This window comes from Aquila chrysaetos, chromosome 3 (assembly GCF_900496995.4).
Source record: "Aquila chrysaetos chrysaetos chromosome 3, bAquChr1.4, whole genome shotgun sequence".
Lineage (NCBI taxonomy): Eukaryota > Metazoa > Chordata > Aves > Accipitriformes > Accipitridae > Aquila > Aquila chrysaetos.
Genome location: NC_044006.1, coordinates 11,115,935 through 11,134,217, shown reverse-complemented (window position 1 = coordinate 11,134,217; position 18,283 = coordinate 11,115,935). Strand labels below are relative to the sequence as shown.

Here is an 18,283-nt window from a genome sequence, read left to right as displayed (position 1 = left end):
GGACTAGCCACCAGTGCCAGGGGGTAAAGCCAGCCTGGTTATGGGGGTTGTAGAGGTAGGTTTTGGAGAGGATGGAGGTGAGGGTTCTGCGGGCGCAGGGAGCCAGCTCGCATCTCGGGGCTGCGAGAGGGCTCTGGGTGCGAGTGCAGCTTCTCCATGTGTTGCTCCTATCTCCACCCACGCTGGAGCCGGTGAGGTTGGAAACAGGGGAGGGTTTGGGAGAGCTGGCTCAAGTGGGGAAACTGAGGCACACTTCGCCCAAGAGCACTGGGAGGGAGCAGGGCCAAACTGGTACCCAGATGCATCAACGTAGCAGAAGGAGCAATTTTCTGGGGACTGGGAGGTGAAAATGAATCCTTTGGTGTCGTGATGTCCTGCTCCCGAGGGCGTGCAGGAGGGTGATGGCAGAGGGGTGAGGCGGGGAAGTGCTATGGCCTGCCCTGCCTCCTCCCTGCTTTCTCCCCCATAGGCAGCAGTCCCCCAAAACCATCCTCCCTCCCCAGCCCAGGGCTTCCCAAGGGCTGCCAGAGACCCCGCGCTGGCCTCGGGGACACCCACAGGGAAAGGCTCTGGTTCGGCCTCTGCTTTGGGGCTGCAAAGTCAGGGCGGTGGCCCCCGCTGCTGCAAACTCAGAGCCAGCTGGGCTTGGAACAAAGAGCTGGCCCCATCGCATGGTGCTGTCCTGCTCTCTGCTCTGCAGCCTCCCGCCTGCTCTGCGCAGGAGAACCCTCGCTGCCCTGGAAGCATCTTTTGGGGCTCCCTTCACCTTTGGGTTTAGGAAAGGAGCAGCTTGACCAAGCAGAAGCGGTTCTCTCCTGTGGATTGCTGTCCAGAAAGCCCCATCTAGTGGCATATTTTGTGATGAATTAAAGCTGCGCCGTTGGGAATAAAAAAATGACAAGTTGCTTCATCCCTCTGGGTCATGCAGATACGTGGCGCCTCTGGAGGCACTTTTTTATTTAGCTAGGTTTTGGCTTGCTAAAGTGAGCAAGGCTTGCGGGGCAGGATTGGTGCCAGCCCCCTTTAGGGGTGCCCTGACCTTGTGTGACCTTGAGAACATCCCCAGCTCTTGTCCCCAGCCTCCCTGCCTGTGAAAGGGGTCGATGCTGGGCTGCCCCATGGGATGCTGTGCAGCTGGACCCGGTGGCATTGGCAGAGCCCCGGCAAAAGGTGCCATCAGGGCAGGATTGTGGGTGCTGGCAGTTCGGAAATACACAATCTATCTGGGGTGTCTCATCTCAGAGCTGATGCAAACATTACAGAGGGGAGAGAGCAGCCGGCCAGAGTCAGTCAGGGGACTTTGCAGGCACAGAAGCACCTTCCCTGTTTTAGAAGGAGGGGGTGGAGATCACGCTGTAGAATCAGCTCCATTGATTTGTTTTGGTTTTTTTTTTTTTTTTTCCTGGTGGCCTGATTCAGTGTCTGCCAATGTAAAGCTTAGCTAGGACTCAGTTTGGCTTCTGTAAGGTGAGAAATAAATTTTATTGATCCAGGGTGCCCTTCTGCATCACGCTTCGGTGGAACTAGTCCTGAAACTAGACAGGCAAGTAACTTGTAAAGTGCTGGGGGTGGGGGGAAGCCACTGAAAAAAAACCACAGCCTGCATCTGCTGAGATAGGAAGTAGTGAGGTGGGATCGGACCTAAGGAAAGTCCTGGGGGTGCTGCAAGCCCACTGTGCTGTCTCAGAATATTTTATACATATTTTTCTGTAGATTGACTGGGGACACATCCTAGAGCATTTGTGGACAGAAAAAATTCCCCAGGCTTGTTGGGGCAGGTAGAGTAGCAGGCTGGGAGCAGTAAGGCTGGCAGGGCTGTGCTCAGCACTGCTTGTACTGGGCCACCTCTGAGGCTGAGCACTGATGCTCATCCATCAAGCTAATGTGCAGGCATTCCCAGAGAAGATGCCGTTTGCTAGTAAAGCTTAAGGTTTCTGGCAGGCAGCAAGCAGGAGTCAGTGAGTTATCAGAGGAGTGAAGTGGGTGAGCTGAACTGGGAAGGCTTTGAAGGAAACAGTAAGTTTGGGCTTGGGGCCTCTCTTAGAGCTCTTCTTTTCACCCAAAGGAGATAGTTTGAGCAATGGGAACGTCAGCAGCAACCCTTCAGTACGTTTGCTAAAAGCCTGACAGCTGCAGTCAAGAACCCAAAGTATCTGCCCTTCCTCTGCCTTAGGCAGCGCTAGACATGCTGGAACACTAGCACAAACAGTAATTCAAGCAGAATATTAAACCACTGAGTTATTGTCTCTTTTTATCCCTTCCCCCCCCCCCCCCCCCCACTACTAGTTACTTCTGTCCTGCATAGGACACTACGGAAATGGTCCCGGAGAACCTGCTCTCAGGCTCTTCCCTCCCATCCGGCCTTCTGGCAATCTGAATTCACTTCTCAGCCCTAAACTGCAGGGTGTATCTTCGACCAGTTTAACCTCCACGATTTCCCCAATTCCCTCACTCTCCCTGGACACTGCAGGTCTACTGCACATTGCCGTGCTCCGCAGCTGAAAATGGCCTTGTGCCCTTCCAACATCATCGATCACTATTAGTTTTATGTAACACCATCTTGAAGGTCTAGACACTTCCAGGGGTTTGTGCACGCTTTATTACAGAGAAGCAAGACTGTGCTCCACAGCAGACACAACTGCACCAAGGTGACCTCGAGCCAGGCTGCCACACCATGTTTCGGGGGACAAGAGCCTCGCTATGCCCCTTCATAGGGCTCCAGCTCCAGAGGGGAGTGGGGACAATCAATATTGGTTTTAAATAACTATATTTGTGCGTGTTAAAGATCTGTGCCCCAGCTTCATACGCATGGACTCCAGGTCAACGCTCACCAAGAGGCAAGGTAATTGTTAAAAGAGTCTAAAAGGGAGAAACACTGCGACTAGCAACAATACCTTCAAATGATTTTAAAGAGGGCACAAAGCCAAAACATGAACGGGAACATGAGCAGACACCCTCTGCTGAAGCAGAAATAGCCTCTGAAAAACAGCAGCAGCAAAGATAACTAGTACTACATTTACGTTTAAAAGCCAAGTACATATTATACCAGATTTACTGTAGGGAGAAAGAAGGGAAAGTGAAGAAAACCAAAACTGTGTGTCTGTGTGTGTGTGTGTGTGTATGCTGGATAGTGCTGGAAGAGGAAGATGAAGGGAAGGGGACAGTAAAGTACTAACCCGAGAAAATTTAGGTATCAGTTAAATTTAATTTGAGAGTACAACCCAGTATCACATGCTAAATAACTGTATGACACTTAAGAGCAAAATAAGTTTTAGTTGTATTCTTATGTTAACTTATTTGGATTTATTTGAACTTTAAATCTGAACTTCCTGGATTCGTAGTGTAAATTTAGGGATGATTAGAGTAAAATCTGCAGACAACGATTATCATCTAGAATGTCTGAGACTTCTCTAGCACAGAATACAAGGCCAACTGTCTACATCTGCTACAATCTATTTTTATACAACTGCTTGTGACTCCTTGGTTTGCTGACCACTAATTTTTAAGCATGTAAGTAAAAACCGCAGTATTTTACTCAAACACGGTTGTTTAGCATGTGCGTACAGCTGACGCTGAAAGCAGGCTTTTGGGTTGTTTTTTTTTTAAAAAGTAGGTCTTGAGGGCAGATGAGAGCAAGTCAAATTATTCAGTCTTTAATTTGCTGGGTTTTGACAAACGTTTATTAATGCAAGTCTCAGCAACAAAATTTTTCATTTCAATATTTTCAACCAGAAGGAATGTTATAGCTTTACACCACAAAGCCTGTATGATACACACTTCTTGTTTACCCTCTTTCCACACTGCTTTGTGTATCAAACATACTCAGAAACAACCTGTATAGATGGCTCCACCATCTCCATTTCTGAGACAGCGTGGCCCAAAAAAACTGTTAGCCTGCTTCACTCCTCGCTAAATTATTCCATCTGTAAAGCACAAATAACAAAATATATTTTTGCTTCTAAGAGCTTCACTTATCTGCAGAAAAATAGAACTGCTTAAGAGTGAGCTAGTTAGATTATGAAAGGGTCCAAGCACACACCCGCACATTCTGGACCTCCCAACAGATTTGTGAGGAGGAAGCATTCACAATTTGATTCAACTAAAAAGGAGCCAGATAGTGTTCAAGGAAAGGAAATCCATCCTATGCAAAATACTGGCTGCCTTCTCATTCTTCTCTCTTGAGTAGCATGAGGAGGATAGAGCTGTGACTATGAAACATTTCTCTTAAGTACTGGGACACATTAAGAATGAACTTTCCAAACATTGCAAATTTCAGAAAAAAACCTAAAATGCCTTTTTTTTTTTTTCTTCTCTCAAAACATAGTGAAAACAGCATAAAGAGCTTGAATATCCACAGCACAAACCGAAAAACAAAGGAAGTTCATTTGATCTACAGTGCTTTTGTTAAGGTATTCAGAGACTTTAGTGCATTCTTTTTAGAACTAAGCTCAGAAACTATATTCCATTTTTCATTTTAGTAGAAAACTGAACTGTATGAGGCAAAGAAACATTTGCTGAAACGCACAACAGTGAAAACATGGCACTAACAAGGCATTTAACCCAATCATTATCACAAACTCTGCTTCAGGATTCTCTATTACTTTCAGTCAAGTATACATCATTTCTGCCATGTGAGACATTTTCTTGGGAATATATAAGTAGTATTCCATGTATCCAGAAAGATCTTCAATAGTCACGTCATCCACAAAGGCTCGAGCTTGCTCAGAACAAGATCTAGGAGAACCTGATGAGGCTGTCCCACAAGGGGATCTATTTTGAAGAGACTGGGCATGGACTCCTAGGACTGCCTTTTCACATTCTGACAGGACACTCCGCAAGCCAGAGAAAGAGTACACTTCCATGGTTCGCCACTGTTTGCACTGGCAATTCTTGTCCGTACAAGGGCACTGCCTGCCGTTGCTAAGCATGGATAAGGACTGGAAATCTGAGGTTTGGCTAGAATGCAAGCTAGTTTCAAAGGATGAGGAGAGAGTAGGGCAATTCCCTCTTGACTTCTCCAAAGGCTCTTCGGCAGTAAAAGCTTCCAAAGGTTCAGTTCTGTCATCACTGGCCTCAAAGTGAGAATCGTGCCTGTCCTTCGTACCGTGTTCTGCTGTAACAAAAATGTCTGAACTGATACTACCCTTTGATGTGTCTGCCTGGGTTTTGTGTTTCAGCTGGTTGTTGGCTTTCATATTGCAATACGTAAACTTGGGAGGATGCAGGACAGGAGACTTTGAGCGTCTTCGACGTGGGACTCTTGCCGATCCTCTGGAAGGCTTTCTCACACACCTGCAGGGTTATAACAGGTGAGCAAGTAGGTAACTCCAGAATCTACACCATAGCTCAATAAGCTCTAAAATGTGGCTAAAACCATTTTTGAGATGTTTTTTTTCTGCTTAGAAAAATCAGGTGGCTGGTCACTTACAATCTTTGACATGAACAGTGGAGGAGTCTGAAGAAACTGGGGCTCCCCCAAAGGAGACACATACAAACAGTCCTTATTTAAAGGCACTTCCCCCAAATCTTCTGTGTTAAGCAAATGATACTTTGTCATCCCAAACGGAACTGTAGTGCAGAACCTGGATATCAGTTGGAGCTGCCGGCAGAATCGCACTGAATATGCAGGTACTTCAATACAGAAATAAAATAACCCGAGAAAGAGGTGAGAGGGGATTGCAAAGGTATAAGACTTGAAGAAAAGGACTTCTGAGGAAATCAGTGGAGAAGGAAGTTCTAGGTACCCTCTCTAAGAGGCAATATTGTTTTTAAAGTCTTTGACGAAAGCCCCTTAAAAAACATCATATCAAACACTTATGGTAAAGTTTTGTAATAGAAAGGAGAAAAAAGATATGTTGAAGCAACTAATTAACAACAACTTTCACTGGAAACAGTACACAAGTGTTAAGTGTCTCAAACCAGAAGCACATGCACAGTGCAGTGAATGGTATCTTTTACCCATGCCACGCTTCCTTTGAGCAGACAGTCTGTTGCTTGGCTCCATCCATGGCTGCTCTTATCGGTGTTCTGAGAATCGTCCCGTCGCCCACAGACAGAGCTGCAATACATCTGAGTAAAAAGGAAAATGTCACGTTACAGTAATGCCTAAACATACTGCTTCAGAGGTCTAGGTTCAGCCTATTCGCTTTAGATGCTTAGCTAAGACACATAAGTTTGCAGCCTTGACTTCCTCTATAGTCAGTGGCTAGAGACAGGATATGACAGAGATTTATCTAACCACTCTTACTAGACTGACCTCTGTCAAGCGTCTAAAGATAGGTGAGATGAAATGAAAGGAGGCCAAAATGCCCAGAGGCTGATGTCATGCCCTATTTGGATCAAAATGACACATTAAAGGAATGTAAACTCAGTTTCCAAATGTTCTTGTCAGACAATAGTTGTTAAAGATAGACTCCTACTCATCTAAAATGCAAAGTCAGGAACCCATAGCAGCAGGCTGAGGAGTCATCAGTGGAGCAGTGCATGAGGTACAACAACAGACACGGAGAGATTACTAATTTATTTCTCATTAGATTTCCCAGATAAACATAGAATGAAAAAAAAAATCTGGCTCTAGAGGTCCAGACAACAAACATAAATGCCTCAGCACGCAAATCTGTATTTATGATGGCTGTATGTGTGATTTGGAACGCAGGATAGGAAATCATAAGAAACAAGGCTGAAATCCTAGCAGAAGAGCCCAAGTACTCTGCCCAAAGTTGATCTTAGGGGATTAGTCACAAGACTCGAGCTGTTCAAAACATATGCCTGCAAAACAAGATCTTTTTATGCCTAAGAAGATATCATCAGGAATCAACCAGAATTCCACATAGTCTGTCACTGGTAAGACATCAGAAGTAGTACGCTTAACAAGCATAGTTCCTTGTCAGAGAACAGCTATTTTTTTTCACATTTAACAGAACCTCCTGAAGCAGAGGAAACAAGTAGCAAAGCAAAATGTATTTCAACATGCAGAGGAAGTCATGAGTTCGCAGTATCGGTGGCTACGGAGATGAATTCACGAGGTAACATTAATTATCAATACAAAGCTTTCTCTTGTGTCTCTGAATTCTCAAAAGGCTTCAAGTGAACCACCTCACAAAGTGTTAGACTGCATAATTTTATCGACTCCTACTTTTAAGGAGGATGCTTATACTATATATTATCAGTATACCCAGCGTGTTCTGGAGTAAGTTTTTAGTATAAGACTGTCTGCAGACATTTTACTCTACAAAATCCCCCAAAATCAGAAATTATTGGTGCTCATATTTAGCCTGACAATTTCCAGTGAGACTGGGCTCTCCAGCACACTACGAAGTGATGGTGCTGTCCTTCAGATGCTTTCCAAGCAAATCTTCATGCACTATAGTCAAGGCTGATAACGTGGCTGAAGACACCAGCACTTACATGAATGGACAAACAAGTTCTGTATTGCGCAAGGTGACTTTGGCTACCACAACAGTTAAGAGCGGGTTCACTGCTTTGGGCAAGTCATTTCACGTTTTCATACAATCACTGTGTAATTTTAGTTGGATATTTTGTCAAAATTAGTCAGTAATAAAGTACTGCTTTGCCTATTAGGCAGTTATAATGACTGCATTTCACGTGAAGCGAGGCAGTTGTCTCCTCTTGGAGAATAAGGAACCTCTCACCAAATGACATTTGAGATTCAAAATAATAGAAAACAAATACAAATACGTAATAAGGAACTGACAAATTAGACAGTCCTTTTTGTTGCTCACTTACCCTGCTGCATCCACTCTCAGCTTTTTGAAAGCCGTTTGCAGACTCTCTTCCTCTTCATCTTTAGCTTCCAAGTCCATTGATGGGCTCTCAGTGTGTAACCAGCTGTGCCATATAGAATAAACTGAAACACAGAAGTTAGGATCTGATGTTGAGGTCTGAACACACATGGTCTCTACAAACCCGAAATGACACGTGTAACGGGTGCTCGTTCTTCGGCTCGTTCTCACTGCCCGCTGCCCAGACCCGCCTTCACTTTTCACCGTGAGCTCCAAACCCCGCGCTCCTCAGAACAGGCACAGCCTGGGTCAAAAATAACGACGCGTCTGTTGTTTTTTTCACTTCACCGGGTGAGCCGGCGACACGTACCCCGCCAACTAGCACGACTCCGGCTGGGGCGGCGAGGGGGCTCCGCCAGCAGACCCAGGGACAGCTGGGCGCTGCCCCCGCCGCCGGCTCGTCCCTGCGCGACCTCCCGCCGTGACAGCCGCACCGGCCAGGGGAAGGCAACCCACGCCAGACCCCCACGAGGCCCCACGCTGCTGCCGCCGCACCCCCCCCGCCTACCCGAAGGCCCCGTAGCCCCTGGCAGCGCGACGCTTCACCTCCCGGGGCCGCCGTTTCCCACCCGCCCCCCTCCCCCCGCGTCCCCTCACGGCTCCGCCAGCTCCCCCGGGGCCTCTCCTCACCGCCTCGGCGGGAAGGCCCGCGGAGGCCCCGCCCCCCCCCCCCGCTCCCCGGGGCCGTCGGGGCGCTCTCGGGGGGGGGCCGCCCCCCGCCCCCCCCGCCGGGGTGTCACTCCCCGCCGCCTCGCGCCCGGGGCGGGGGGGGGGGGGGGTGGAGGAGGGGGGTGGTCGCGGAGCACAACAGGAAGTGAGGTCACCGCCCCGCGGGGGCGCGCAGGCGCGGGCGCCCCGTTTCCCCCGCCCTGCCGAGGGCGCGTGCGCTGAGCGGCGCTGGCCCCGCCCCCCCGCCGTTGCTTCCGGTGGGAGGGGGCGGGTCTTTCATCCCGGCGGCGAGGCGCGGCGCGGCGCGGCCCGGCGGGGCCGGCCCTCGGGCGAGCGCGGTGAGTGTGGGCGGCGGGGCGCCTTCCCCTGCGCGGGTCCCTCCTCTCTCCCCCGGCGGCCAGCGCCGGTGGGGCCGTCGCGTTCCCCTCCCTCGCGGATCTCCGTGAGCCGCCGCCGGTCCCTTCGCGGGGGTGGAGGCCTCTGGGGAAAGCCCCGGCGGTGCTGAGTCACCCCCGCCGCCGGCTGGGCCTCCCCCCACCACCACCCCTCCCTCCCGCCGAGGATCGGCACCGAGCGCCGGCGGCAGGACTCGCCCGGAGCTGCGGGGCCGGGGTTGTCCGCTGGGCCCCGCCTCGGGGTTGTGGGGGGGAAGCCGGGTGCCGCTGGGCCCGGGGGCTCCCGCGCCTGGGGGGAGCGAAAGCCTGTGAAGCGCCCGCAGGGCGGCTCCGGGCGGCAGCCGTCTGCGAGCGGCCGGGGAACCGCCGCTGCCGCTCGTCCCCCTGCCCGTGTGCTGCCCCAGGGTTTCCCTGTGTCCCCCTTCGGTGCGCTGCTCCTGCTGCTGAAGGCCTTGGCCGTGAATGTCGGGCAGCTTTTAATCCTTTTACGTGCCCGTCTTTAAAGCCAGATGGAACTGCTGGTGCATTGTACCGTCGGATGGAGTAGTGGCGGACGCCCTGCAGTGTGCCGAGCTGGGTTGGTAGCCTTGTATTGCTGGGAAATAGCTGAAAATAAAATGGGAAAGGATGGTTGTGTCTTCCCCTAGGAGATAAAGAACATAAGTTTCAATGTGTTTTTTGACACAACATTGATTGTTTTTCACAGTAATGAATTGTTTCTTGTTATCGGTGCTAGTTGGCTGGTGTGTCTAAAATGCTTAAGCTTATACTTAGTTATCACAGAGTAGGTAGGTTTTTATCTGAATAAATTTGGTGTCACTTTGAGGGTTTACTATGTCAGCGATGAAGGGCAGCATGATAAAATATTTAGTCTCAAACTAGTAGTATGTTTTGAATAATGTACAGTGATTTAAAAACTTCTTGCTCTCACCTACTTGCTAAGGTTATATAATACAGAGGTTTGGTATTTAAAAAAAAAAAAAGGTTGTAGGCTGAATTTTTTTATTTTAAAGACTCTTCTTTTTGGGTCAAGCAAAAATCTTGCTGACGTAGGGACCATATGTTTCACCAGAGCAGTAGTGTAAGAGAGTATATAAACTAAGAGAGTATATAAAATAATAACTTGCTCAGATGAGCATCCTATTGTCAGTCTCTGTGTTTGCTTCCTCCTCTCATGTTTACTTGGTGTCTGACTCACTGGACAACGTGTGCCTTGAAGTTGTTATGATACATTATCCTTCTGCGTGTGTCATAATAGCTATCTGCAATACAGGGCGTCCAGATGAAATCATAGCAGAGCGAGCAGCCGGAACAACAGCGGGGAGAGCTGCCACTTCCAACAGGAATGAGGTTGTGAGGAAGCAGAAAGTACGACTCTGTACTGCATACGTAACTGAGCTGCAGAGGTTCAGATTACTCCTCTCTCTTCACCGAGGCTGTTTCTTTTCCATGCTACAAAAAAGCTGGTGCTTAGTTGGTAGAAGTAGTACTGATGTAGGCATTATTGCTGTATTATTAGGTAGAGTTAGTGCTCTGTGTAAGTGTGGTGTTCTTACAAGAGCTGTTATCATTTGCTGGGTTTGGATAGTTACCTTCGTAACGGATTGTTAGAGCTTCAGGAAGATACACAATCACAGAGCAGTTGAGGTTGGCAGAGATCCCTGGAGGTCCAACCCCCCTGCTCAAGGAGGGCCACCCCAAGCCACTTGCCCAGGACTGTGTCCAGATAGCTTTTGAATATCTCTGAGGAGGGAGACTCCACAGCCTCCTGGGGCAGCCTGTGCTGGTGCACAGTAGCCCTCACAGCAAAGAAGTGTTTCTTTATGCTCAGACAGCACCTCCTGTGTTTTGGTGGCCTCTGGTCCTGTCACTGGGCACCACTGAGAAGAGCCTGGCTCTGTTCTCTCTGTACCCACCCTTCAGGTATTTATATACATTGACAAGATCCCTCCCGAGCCTTTTCTTCTCTTGGCTGAACAGTCCCAGCTCTCTCAGCCTTTCAACATAGGAGAGATGCTCCAGTCCCTTCCTCATCTTAGTGGCCCTTCACTGAATTCTCTCCAACATGTCAGTGTCTCTCTTGTAGTGGGGAGCCCAGTGCTGGACACAGCACTCTAGCTGTGGCCTCACCAGTGCTAAACAGAAGGAAGGATCAGTTCCCTTGACCTGCAGCCCAGGATACCGTTAGTCCCTTTGTCACAAGGGCACGTTGCTGGCTGACGTCCATCCTGGTGTCTGCCAGGACCCCTAGGGCCTTCTTTGCAAAGCTGTACTGGCACATGGGCTTGTTCCTCCCCAGGGGCAGGGCTTTGCACTTCCCCTTGTTGAAGTTTGTGAGGTTTCTGTCGGCCCCTTTCTCCAGCCTGTCAAGGTCCCTCTGGTGTATCAGCCACTCACTGCAGTTTGGTGTCATCAGCAACCTTGCTGAAGGTACACTCTGTCACATCATCCAGATCATTAATGAAGATGTTAAACAGGACTGGACACAGTATTGACCCCCAGGGTACACCACTAGTTACTGAACTCCAGCTGGACTTTGTGCCACTGATCACCACCCTCAGGGCCCAGGCGTTCAGCCACTTTTCAGTCCACCTCACTGACTGCTCAGCCTATGCTTCATCATCTTCTCTATGAGGGTCTTGTGGGAGACAGTGTCAAAAGCCTTACCGAAGTCCAGGTAGAAAATATCCACTGCTCTCCCCTTGCCTATCAAAACAAGAATGTTGTAGAATGTTGTCAAGTATGACAACCTTGTAATTTAAAAAAAAGACTGAGAAGATGATCTCTTCGCAACGCATACAGTGTGGCCAAAGGCTCTCGCAGTAAAGGCACTCACACCAAATGGCCCTGTTTTTCCAGAAGTAGTGAAGTCAAAAGCGTTAAATGAAGCAGGCTAATCAGCCAGGTAAACTTCAACAAATACTGAGCTTGAGGTAGTCTGGTGTAGAACTGAGACTTGCTACTTTCAGTGGTTTCTGCTCAGCAAAAGCAAAGCCATGCTAAGGAATCAAGCCTTTATCGAGTATTTTTTTAGCAGAAGCATGGCTGGTGTAGGATGTACACATGACTGCAGAACTGTAAGGCACAAGTTTAGAAAGATTTGAGATTCCTTTGTAGCTAGATTAAATGATGGCCAGGGTGGTTTTAAGAAGAAAATACCAGTTTGCCAGTTTTTATCAATTCCTTTTTTAAATTTAAAACAAGGCCTACCATTTGCTGTTTGTACTCTTAGTTGTGTTTGTACTTGTTCGAGAGCCGATAAGAGAAAATTTGAATGGCTATTGGCAATCAAAATACCATGTTCTGATAGGATTGCGTAACTCTTGCTGGGATTAGACATAAGATCAAAAAATTTTGTTTGCTTAAAACTTCATCTTGTTTTAAGAAAAATCTGTTGGGTTTGGTTTTTTTAAGTATATATGTAACATCAAGTCCCAAAGTAGACTAGTAGTAGCAGTTGTAGAAACTCGACCATTTCTAATAGTGTTGTTCCTTCTCGCCTTTCACCTCTTCTGGAATTATTCTGGTAACACTGTAAGACAAATAGAAGAGTCTGTAATGGATGTGCAAGACACATTGACACCAAATTTTACTTTAAATTGCTAATTCACCTGTGCAGTTGTACAAGAGACTATTCGTTCCATTCTTTGGTATCATAAGGCTTCTTCTGAATCAACTTTCAAAAATGTTCTACTAGAATGACCTCAGCTTTGTGCACTCAGTATGCTATTTTGAGTTTATTTTCATGTATTATGATGCTGCTGGGCAACTAATGTTTTTAACAAGGCATTGGTCCTTATTTTCATATGTCTTTTTTTCTGCTTGTAGCAGTACATGGTAACACTGTCACCTTCTGGCCATCCCAATAATGAAAACAGAAGCTAAGGATGGAGAAGAGGAAAGCCTGCAGACAGCATTCAAAAAGCTAAGAGTCGACACAGCTGGGTAAGTAACACCACAGGGAGGTACAGAGTTAACACATTACAGACGGGCTCTAAGGGAACACCCTTGCTGTTAAATTTGAAGGAATGAGGTAATTGCAAAAGGTTAGGCACTGAAAGCCTTCATTGTAGTTAAACTGAAATAAATTCACTAGCCGTAGACTGCACTTCTCAAGGAATTGTAATTTGTTTGATCACTGTTGGCTCCCAACAGGCTTGAAACAAACCTAACAATAGTCAGCAGTTGACAATATGCTTGAAACTAATTTTGGTGTGAGTCTGGCTGCCAGCAGTTATGTCCATAGCACTAGAACTCTACTATTGAAGTTAGCATATTGTCACGGCTCTGAAGGCCTGTCATGAGAATAAACTTCCATCTTTTCCCAGGAGAGGAATGTTCTTTCCATGTCAGTAAAGGAGAGCGTTAGATGCAGTGCATGATTCCCACACAAACTATTTTCATTGCTGTCACTTACAAATTTCCTATTTATAACCAAAATCACTAAATGGGAAAGAATGCTTTTTGTGTTGTCTTGTTTTGTGGGAGATCTGACATGTGTCACTTACCCTCCCTGTCCCAGGTGGCAGAACACAAGCAGCATGTGTCTTCTGTTGGTGATGATCATTTTTATTGGGGGGGGGGGGGGGGGGGGGAAGTTTTTTTTCTGCTGACAAACATGCGCCATTACATATTACTTTTATAGTACTGTGTTTCAGTAAGCTATTGTCAGTGATGCATTTATGCCGGTAACTGAAATGAAATTGTAGGTAAGGCAGTATGTAAATAAATACTAAAGGTGATAATTAGAATTACCTAGAACTTAGACCGTGAGTAGATGGGCTTCTGAAGTTATCTTTCATTTAAGTAATTAAACTTGTTAGAAATGAATCACCATGCAAATGCCTCTCATTCCTTCAGTATCTCTAGTCCCACACCCCAGTCAGGTGTACTTAATTACTTTGGAGTTTTTACTGTTGGCCTTCAATTTTCTGCTTTGTGTTCATTGTCCTTCAAATGGAAAATAGCAGACGTTTGACTAACAGTTTGGACCCTATTAAATATCAGTTAACCCTATCCTAGATTGGTGTGTGGGGACTGCTTTTCAGGGAATCTGCCGGGCTTACAAACTAATTTAACGTATGATTTGGAAAATCATTTCTTTGTGAATTCCAGTGTAATATGTGAAGTCACAACTTGGAAGAATTGTTCTTGGGATTTTTACAGCTCCTTGAAAATGGGAGTTTGGGAAGAATTTGTAGCACCAGAAAAACTAGTAAATCTTCCAAGGTCCCTGGCTTGAATAACAGTTGAAGATCTGACACAACTCTGTTGCTCAAGTGACTGAACTTGCAATAGTATGAAGAGTTTTAGCTTATGTCGTCCTAGACAGAGGCTTAAGTGTTCTTCAGTTAAACAAAGTCTATTTATGTCCAAAGAACATTTATTTTTAGGAAAGAATGGCTGATTTGTCTCTGGAAAAAGAGACGTGTTTCTTCAGTGATGGTGTTTTTCCCCTCCCCTCTCCCGGGAAACTGAAATTTAGCCATTGTGTGTGCTTTGTCATTGACATGTTGAGTTTGGATTTGCAGTCTAGTTGCTGAATGGCATCATGGTTGGTGAAAGAGTCTGTTATACAAACTTTTGAGATAGGAATGTGTAAACACTATCTTTCTGATTTGGGTTGTCTTTGTGGGCAGGTCTTTTAAGACATAGTGTAAATGGTTTGGAGCAATCTTGTGGGAAAGATTCATAAGTTTTTTCGTACTCATAATGCTAACCAGTTTAGGCTGATAACTTTTCATTCTGTCTTTCACAGATCTACTGCATCTCTCTCTGTGGGTGAAGGGACAAGTCCAAGAGCACTAGTTAGAACAGTGGCAGATGAAACCAAACCTAAGAATGTGTGTACTTCTAAGGAAGCCTGGCATGGGTAAGAGAAGCTTGGCATTATCAGACTACTTCAAATGATACTGCGTTGAAAGGGAATTTTAAATAGACAAGGTTTCTGGTAACTACGCTCCTAAACAAGGGACCCAAGTTTTCTTTATTAAATGGCTATGTGAAATACTCTCCACCACCTTTTTCTGTTCATATGTGACTACTATTCTTATCTACAATTATGTGAAGTGAAAGGAAATGCTGTTCAGCTATACGTTGCTAAACATTATAGAAGTTTCTTAATATAAATGTGAGCTGCTGTTTTTGAATCAGACAATCATGAATGCATCTCTTTCAATCATTGTTTGACATTGCAGAAGCTGTCACTGTGCCTTGGGAACTAGATTAAAATAAAGAATTGATTTCTGAAGTGTCTATGGAGAACTTCACGCTTGTCTCCTGCTGAAACAAAACCACCCTTTGCCCTTGATTCATTAGTTTTGTGCTGTCTTCTTGTGCTTTGTCATTCCCTTAGAGGTTATTTTGTCATGTCTCACATGCTTTACTTATTTTTCTAACCTTAAAAGCATGCACTTTTGGTTTCATTTCTCAGATGTTCCTTTTACATTTTATACAGCTGCTTGACTAGAACAAAGTCAAATTCCAAGGTAGCAGAATATCCTGAGCAAATACTCTGAGCTTAAAGCTCTTGCATGCAGTATAAACACAGTAGAGATTTTGCCCAATGTTATTTGTAATCCAGCAATAAGTCTTCTACTAAATCTTCCCTCCCTTTCGTATCTTTCCCTGGTAGGTCTATGAAGAAGCCTTCAAGAGGAGTTGTAAGAACCCAGCGTCGCAGGCGTTCCAAGTCTCCAATTCTTCATCCTCCGAAGTTTATCCATTGCAGCACAAAATCACATTCCACGTGCAACCAGCTAGTGCACAACAGTCAGATTGATGCCCAGGACGACAGTGGTGGGTTTAGGATGCCAGTCCCAAAGGAAGCTTGTGCACACGAACGATGCAGTATTGCTCCTGACATTGGCCAGAAGGGAGCTGATGTTGAGTCTTTGGGAGCTTCTGTTACACAGTTGGCATCAGAGAACAGACAGGAGAACTCTGCAGCTGCTGTTTCTCTAGTATCCAAAGCAAGCCTAAAGACTACGGAGCTTTCTGATTTTCAATCTATGTCCAAGCTGAACACAAATAAGCCATGTGCATGTGCAGATAAAGCCTGTCAGTGTAAACGATGGCAAGATATGGAAGTGTACAAATTCTCTGGCTTGCAGAACACCCTCCCATTGGCACCTGATAGAAGAACAGTTTCTGAGGATCACTCCCAGTCTTTGCCATCAAGAACTCCCTCAAGTTCTCCACGCTCTTGCTCTGAGCAAGCCAGGGCCTTTGTGGATGATGTGACTATTGAAGATCTTTCGGGATACATGGAATATTACTTGTATATTCCAAAGAAAATGTCTCACATGGCAGAAATGATGTACACCTGACAGCAATGAGCACTAAAAACAGAAGGGTGGGTGGTTTAAATCTGCCCTCAGTCACACTCATGTGAGATGCAGCCCACTCCCTGCTCACTGTGCTTGCAATAAAAACACTTCTTTGCATCTTAGCTAATGTTCGTTATTTAAGCTGGACAAACAGCTCGGCTTAAGCATTACTATTTAGGCTTGGCATAGATAATGAAGTAAACACAGTGAATGTGTTTAGAGCGTACCTGCCTATACGTAAGAGACCTAACACTTGGGAAATTCTACTTCGTTTTCAAAATCCTCTTGTTTTGGTTTGTTGGAGGAGAAGAGTCTCTCAATTGCTTGGTGATGAGAGCTTTTATTGTGAGAAACTTGGTGTAATTCAGCTTCTTTGAAATCGCTTTGATCACAGGTTGTTAACACTTGTGGTTTTGGACGCTTGTGCCTCTGATTTTATTTCATAAAGGAGTGACCATCTCCTGTCCTCTTCTTGGTACTATTACCGCTCTAGGCAAATTCAGGAGACAGAGTTGTCTTGTCTTGGGTTGGAGGCATTGTTATTTCTTTGTGCCTAAAGAGGCTTTATTTCTGATCAGCTGCACAGGCATCCTCCTGCCCTATCTTTGATGATGTTAACGTAGTCAGATGCTCTTAGGTTAACATAACATTTGCTTACAAGGCTGCCTGATGAGGAAAAGAAACTTGGATGATCAAAGCAAGATTGTTTCAAGAGGTTATTCTGATCTCTGTAGTGTTGGTTAGTGGAAAATGTAAAGCAAGGGTAACTTTTTGTTGGATGTCCAACAGGCCTTAGAGACTTGTCTGCAGCACAAGAAATACCCTGCTTTCTTCAGGGGGATTGCTTCTTCAGTTAACCAAAGGAAAAATGAGATGATGGACTCTGTTCAGTGTGTTGTCAAGGCTGAAACAGCATTTGCTCACTTCAGTGGTCTTAATTCATGCACTCTTGTGGTTTTGGCTTTTTTTCTTTAGCTTTGGTCAGCCTGCTCTATAACACCAAGTATAACCCTTCAAGAATCAAGACCTATAGACTTGAGTGAACAGTTGTCAGCTGCACAGTAGGGAAATCTTGAGCACTGTGTTTTCTTCCTCCTCCCTTCCAGTCTTTTTACTAAACCATTGTCACTTTAGATGCCTTGTCCAGGTTCAAAACATTGGTGGAGCCTTGCATTCTTCCTGAAATCTACTTCTTCATAAACAACCAGCTTGCCATACTTTGTGTGCGTCAGCACAATCTGTCTCTTATACATATGTGTATAGCAACGGAGCATCCCATCAAATAATATGATTTGTTGAGGGAGAGATGAATCGTGTTAAGTTTGTCTTTACTATTTGCAGTGCCCGAACTTTTCTGACCTGTAAGGTCTGGAGAAGAAATGGAGACAATTCTTTGGTGTTACTCTCAGGGGTTTTTTTTGTCATTTCTGTGGCAGTACCTAGTATCTTAGAACTAAGTGGCCATGCAAATTTACCTGTTATGCCAGTTCTGAAGTGTCGTCTACCACTTGCAGAGTGTACTTGGGTCCCACATCTCCCTTCCATTTCCCTGCTTTTAAATAGCTGTATTTCTACCACCCGTGTTCTGAATTCAAGGCAATTGTTGGGTAACTATTGTCTGCAATACTGGGACGCAAAATGACCTTACTTCTCAATTAATTATTCTTTACTGTTCCCAAATGATTGTAGGCAGCAGCCACAGCACCGTTGAGGGGCTGAGAACACCTTTCAAGACCACACTGCTTTTTACCATTTCTTTCATTGGTCACCATAGACAGGTACCTGCAGGATTTAGGATTGCAAGTGCGATCCTTATTATAGTACCTCGTTATAGAAAGTGGATTGAAATCCAGGAGGTAATGCAAAAAAAAAAAAAAAAAAAAAAATGAGAGAGAGAGAGCAGAAAGACGGGAAGTGGTGCAGACTGGGAAGCAGTGTGAACTGGTGCGGATTGGGAAGGGAGGTGAGCAGTGCTGGGCCACTAGAGGTCACCCCCAGGCCGGCTGCGGGCTGGCTGGGTGCAGCAGGCTCCGCTGCTGCCTCAGCCTTCAGGGGAGAATGTGACTTTTTTTTGCCAAAATGAAGAAAT

The 18,283-nt window shown here is 46.0% G+C and overlaps 2 protein-coding genes across 11 annotated transcripts; one reads left to right on the top strand and one right to left on the bottom strand.

The window, feature by feature from the left end:
- Positions 1-3,662: 3,662 nt before the first annotated feature.
- On the bottom strand, positions 3,663-8,663 carry LOC115339490 (oxidative stress-responsive serine-rich protein 1-like). Of its 4 annotated transcripts, none has more exons than XM_030009547.2 (4): positions 8,547-8,663; positions 7,747-7,867; positions 5,959-6,069; positions 3,663-5,292 (listed from the first exon to the last, which is right to left on the bottom strand). In XM_030009547.2, the coding sequence occupies exons 2-4, from the start codon at positions 7,821-7,823 to the stop codon at positions 4,608-4,610; spliced, it is 873 nt and encodes a 290-aa protein (XP_029865407.1). In that variant the 5' UTR covers positions 7,824-7,867; positions 8,547-8,663; the 3' UTR covers positions 3,663-4,607. The 4 variants fall into 4 exon arrangements, with proteins under 4 accessions (XP_029865407.1, XP_029865408.1, XP_029865409.1 ...); XM_030009548.2 differs by lacking the exon at positions 8,547-8,663 and adding an exon at positions 8,311-8,412; XM_030009549.2 differs by lacking the exon at positions 8,547-8,663 and adding an exon at positions 8,113-8,269.
- A 60-nt stretch (positions 8,664-8,723) lies between these two features.
- Positions 8,724-16,316, top strand: OSER1 (oxidative stress responsive serine rich 1). 7 transcript variants are annotated; one of them, XM_030009550.2, is made up of 4 exons: positions 8,724-8,809; positions 12,695-12,811; positions 14,625-14,738; positions 15,501-16,316. In XM_030009550.2, the coding sequence occupies exons 2-4, from the start codon at positions 12,735-12,737 to the stop codon at positions 16,192-16,194; spliced, it is 885 nt and encodes a 294-aa protein (XP_029865410.1). In that variant the 5' UTR covers positions 8,724-8,809; positions 12,695-12,734; the 3' UTR covers positions 16,195-16,316. The 7 variants fall into 7 exon arrangements, with proteins under 7 accessions (XP_029865410.1, XP_029865412.1, XP_040978476.1 ...); XM_030009552.2 differs by having other exon boundaries at positions 8,786-8,809; positions 12,698-12,811; XM_041122542.1 differs by lacking the exon at positions 8,724-8,809 and adding an exon at positions 9,141-9,387.
- The last annotated feature ends 1,967 nt before the right edge of the window (positions 16,317-18,283 follow it).

Excerpts from the sequence above, each read along its gene's own strand:
- LOC115339490 (XM_030009546.2), bottom strand. The coding sequence starts at position 7,913 with ATGTGTGTTCAGACCTCAACATCAGATCCTAACTTCTGTGTTTCAGTT. Across the intron at positions 6,070-7,746 it reads CTGAGAGTGGATGCAGCAGG|ATGTATTGCAGCTCTGTCTG; the intron begins GTAAGTGAGCAA and ends CTTTTTACTCAG. Across the intron at positions 5,293-5,958 it reads TCAAAGGAAGCGTGGCATGG|GTGTGTGAGAAAGCCTTCCA; the intron begins GTAAAAGATACC and ends ATAACCCTGCAG.
- OSER1 (XM_030009550.2), top strand. The coding sequence starts at position 12,735 with ATGAAAACAGAAGCTAAGGATGGAGAAGAGGAAAGCCTGCAGACAGCA. Across the intron at positions 12,812-14,624 it reads CTAAGAGTCGACACAGCTGG|ATCTACTGCATCTCTCTCTG; the intron begins GTAAGTAACACC and ends TGTCTTTCACAG. Across the intron at positions 14,739-15,500 it reads TCTAAGGAAGCCTGGCATGG|GTCTATGAAGAAGCCTTCAA; the intron begins GTAAGAGAAGCT and ends TTTCCCTGGTAG.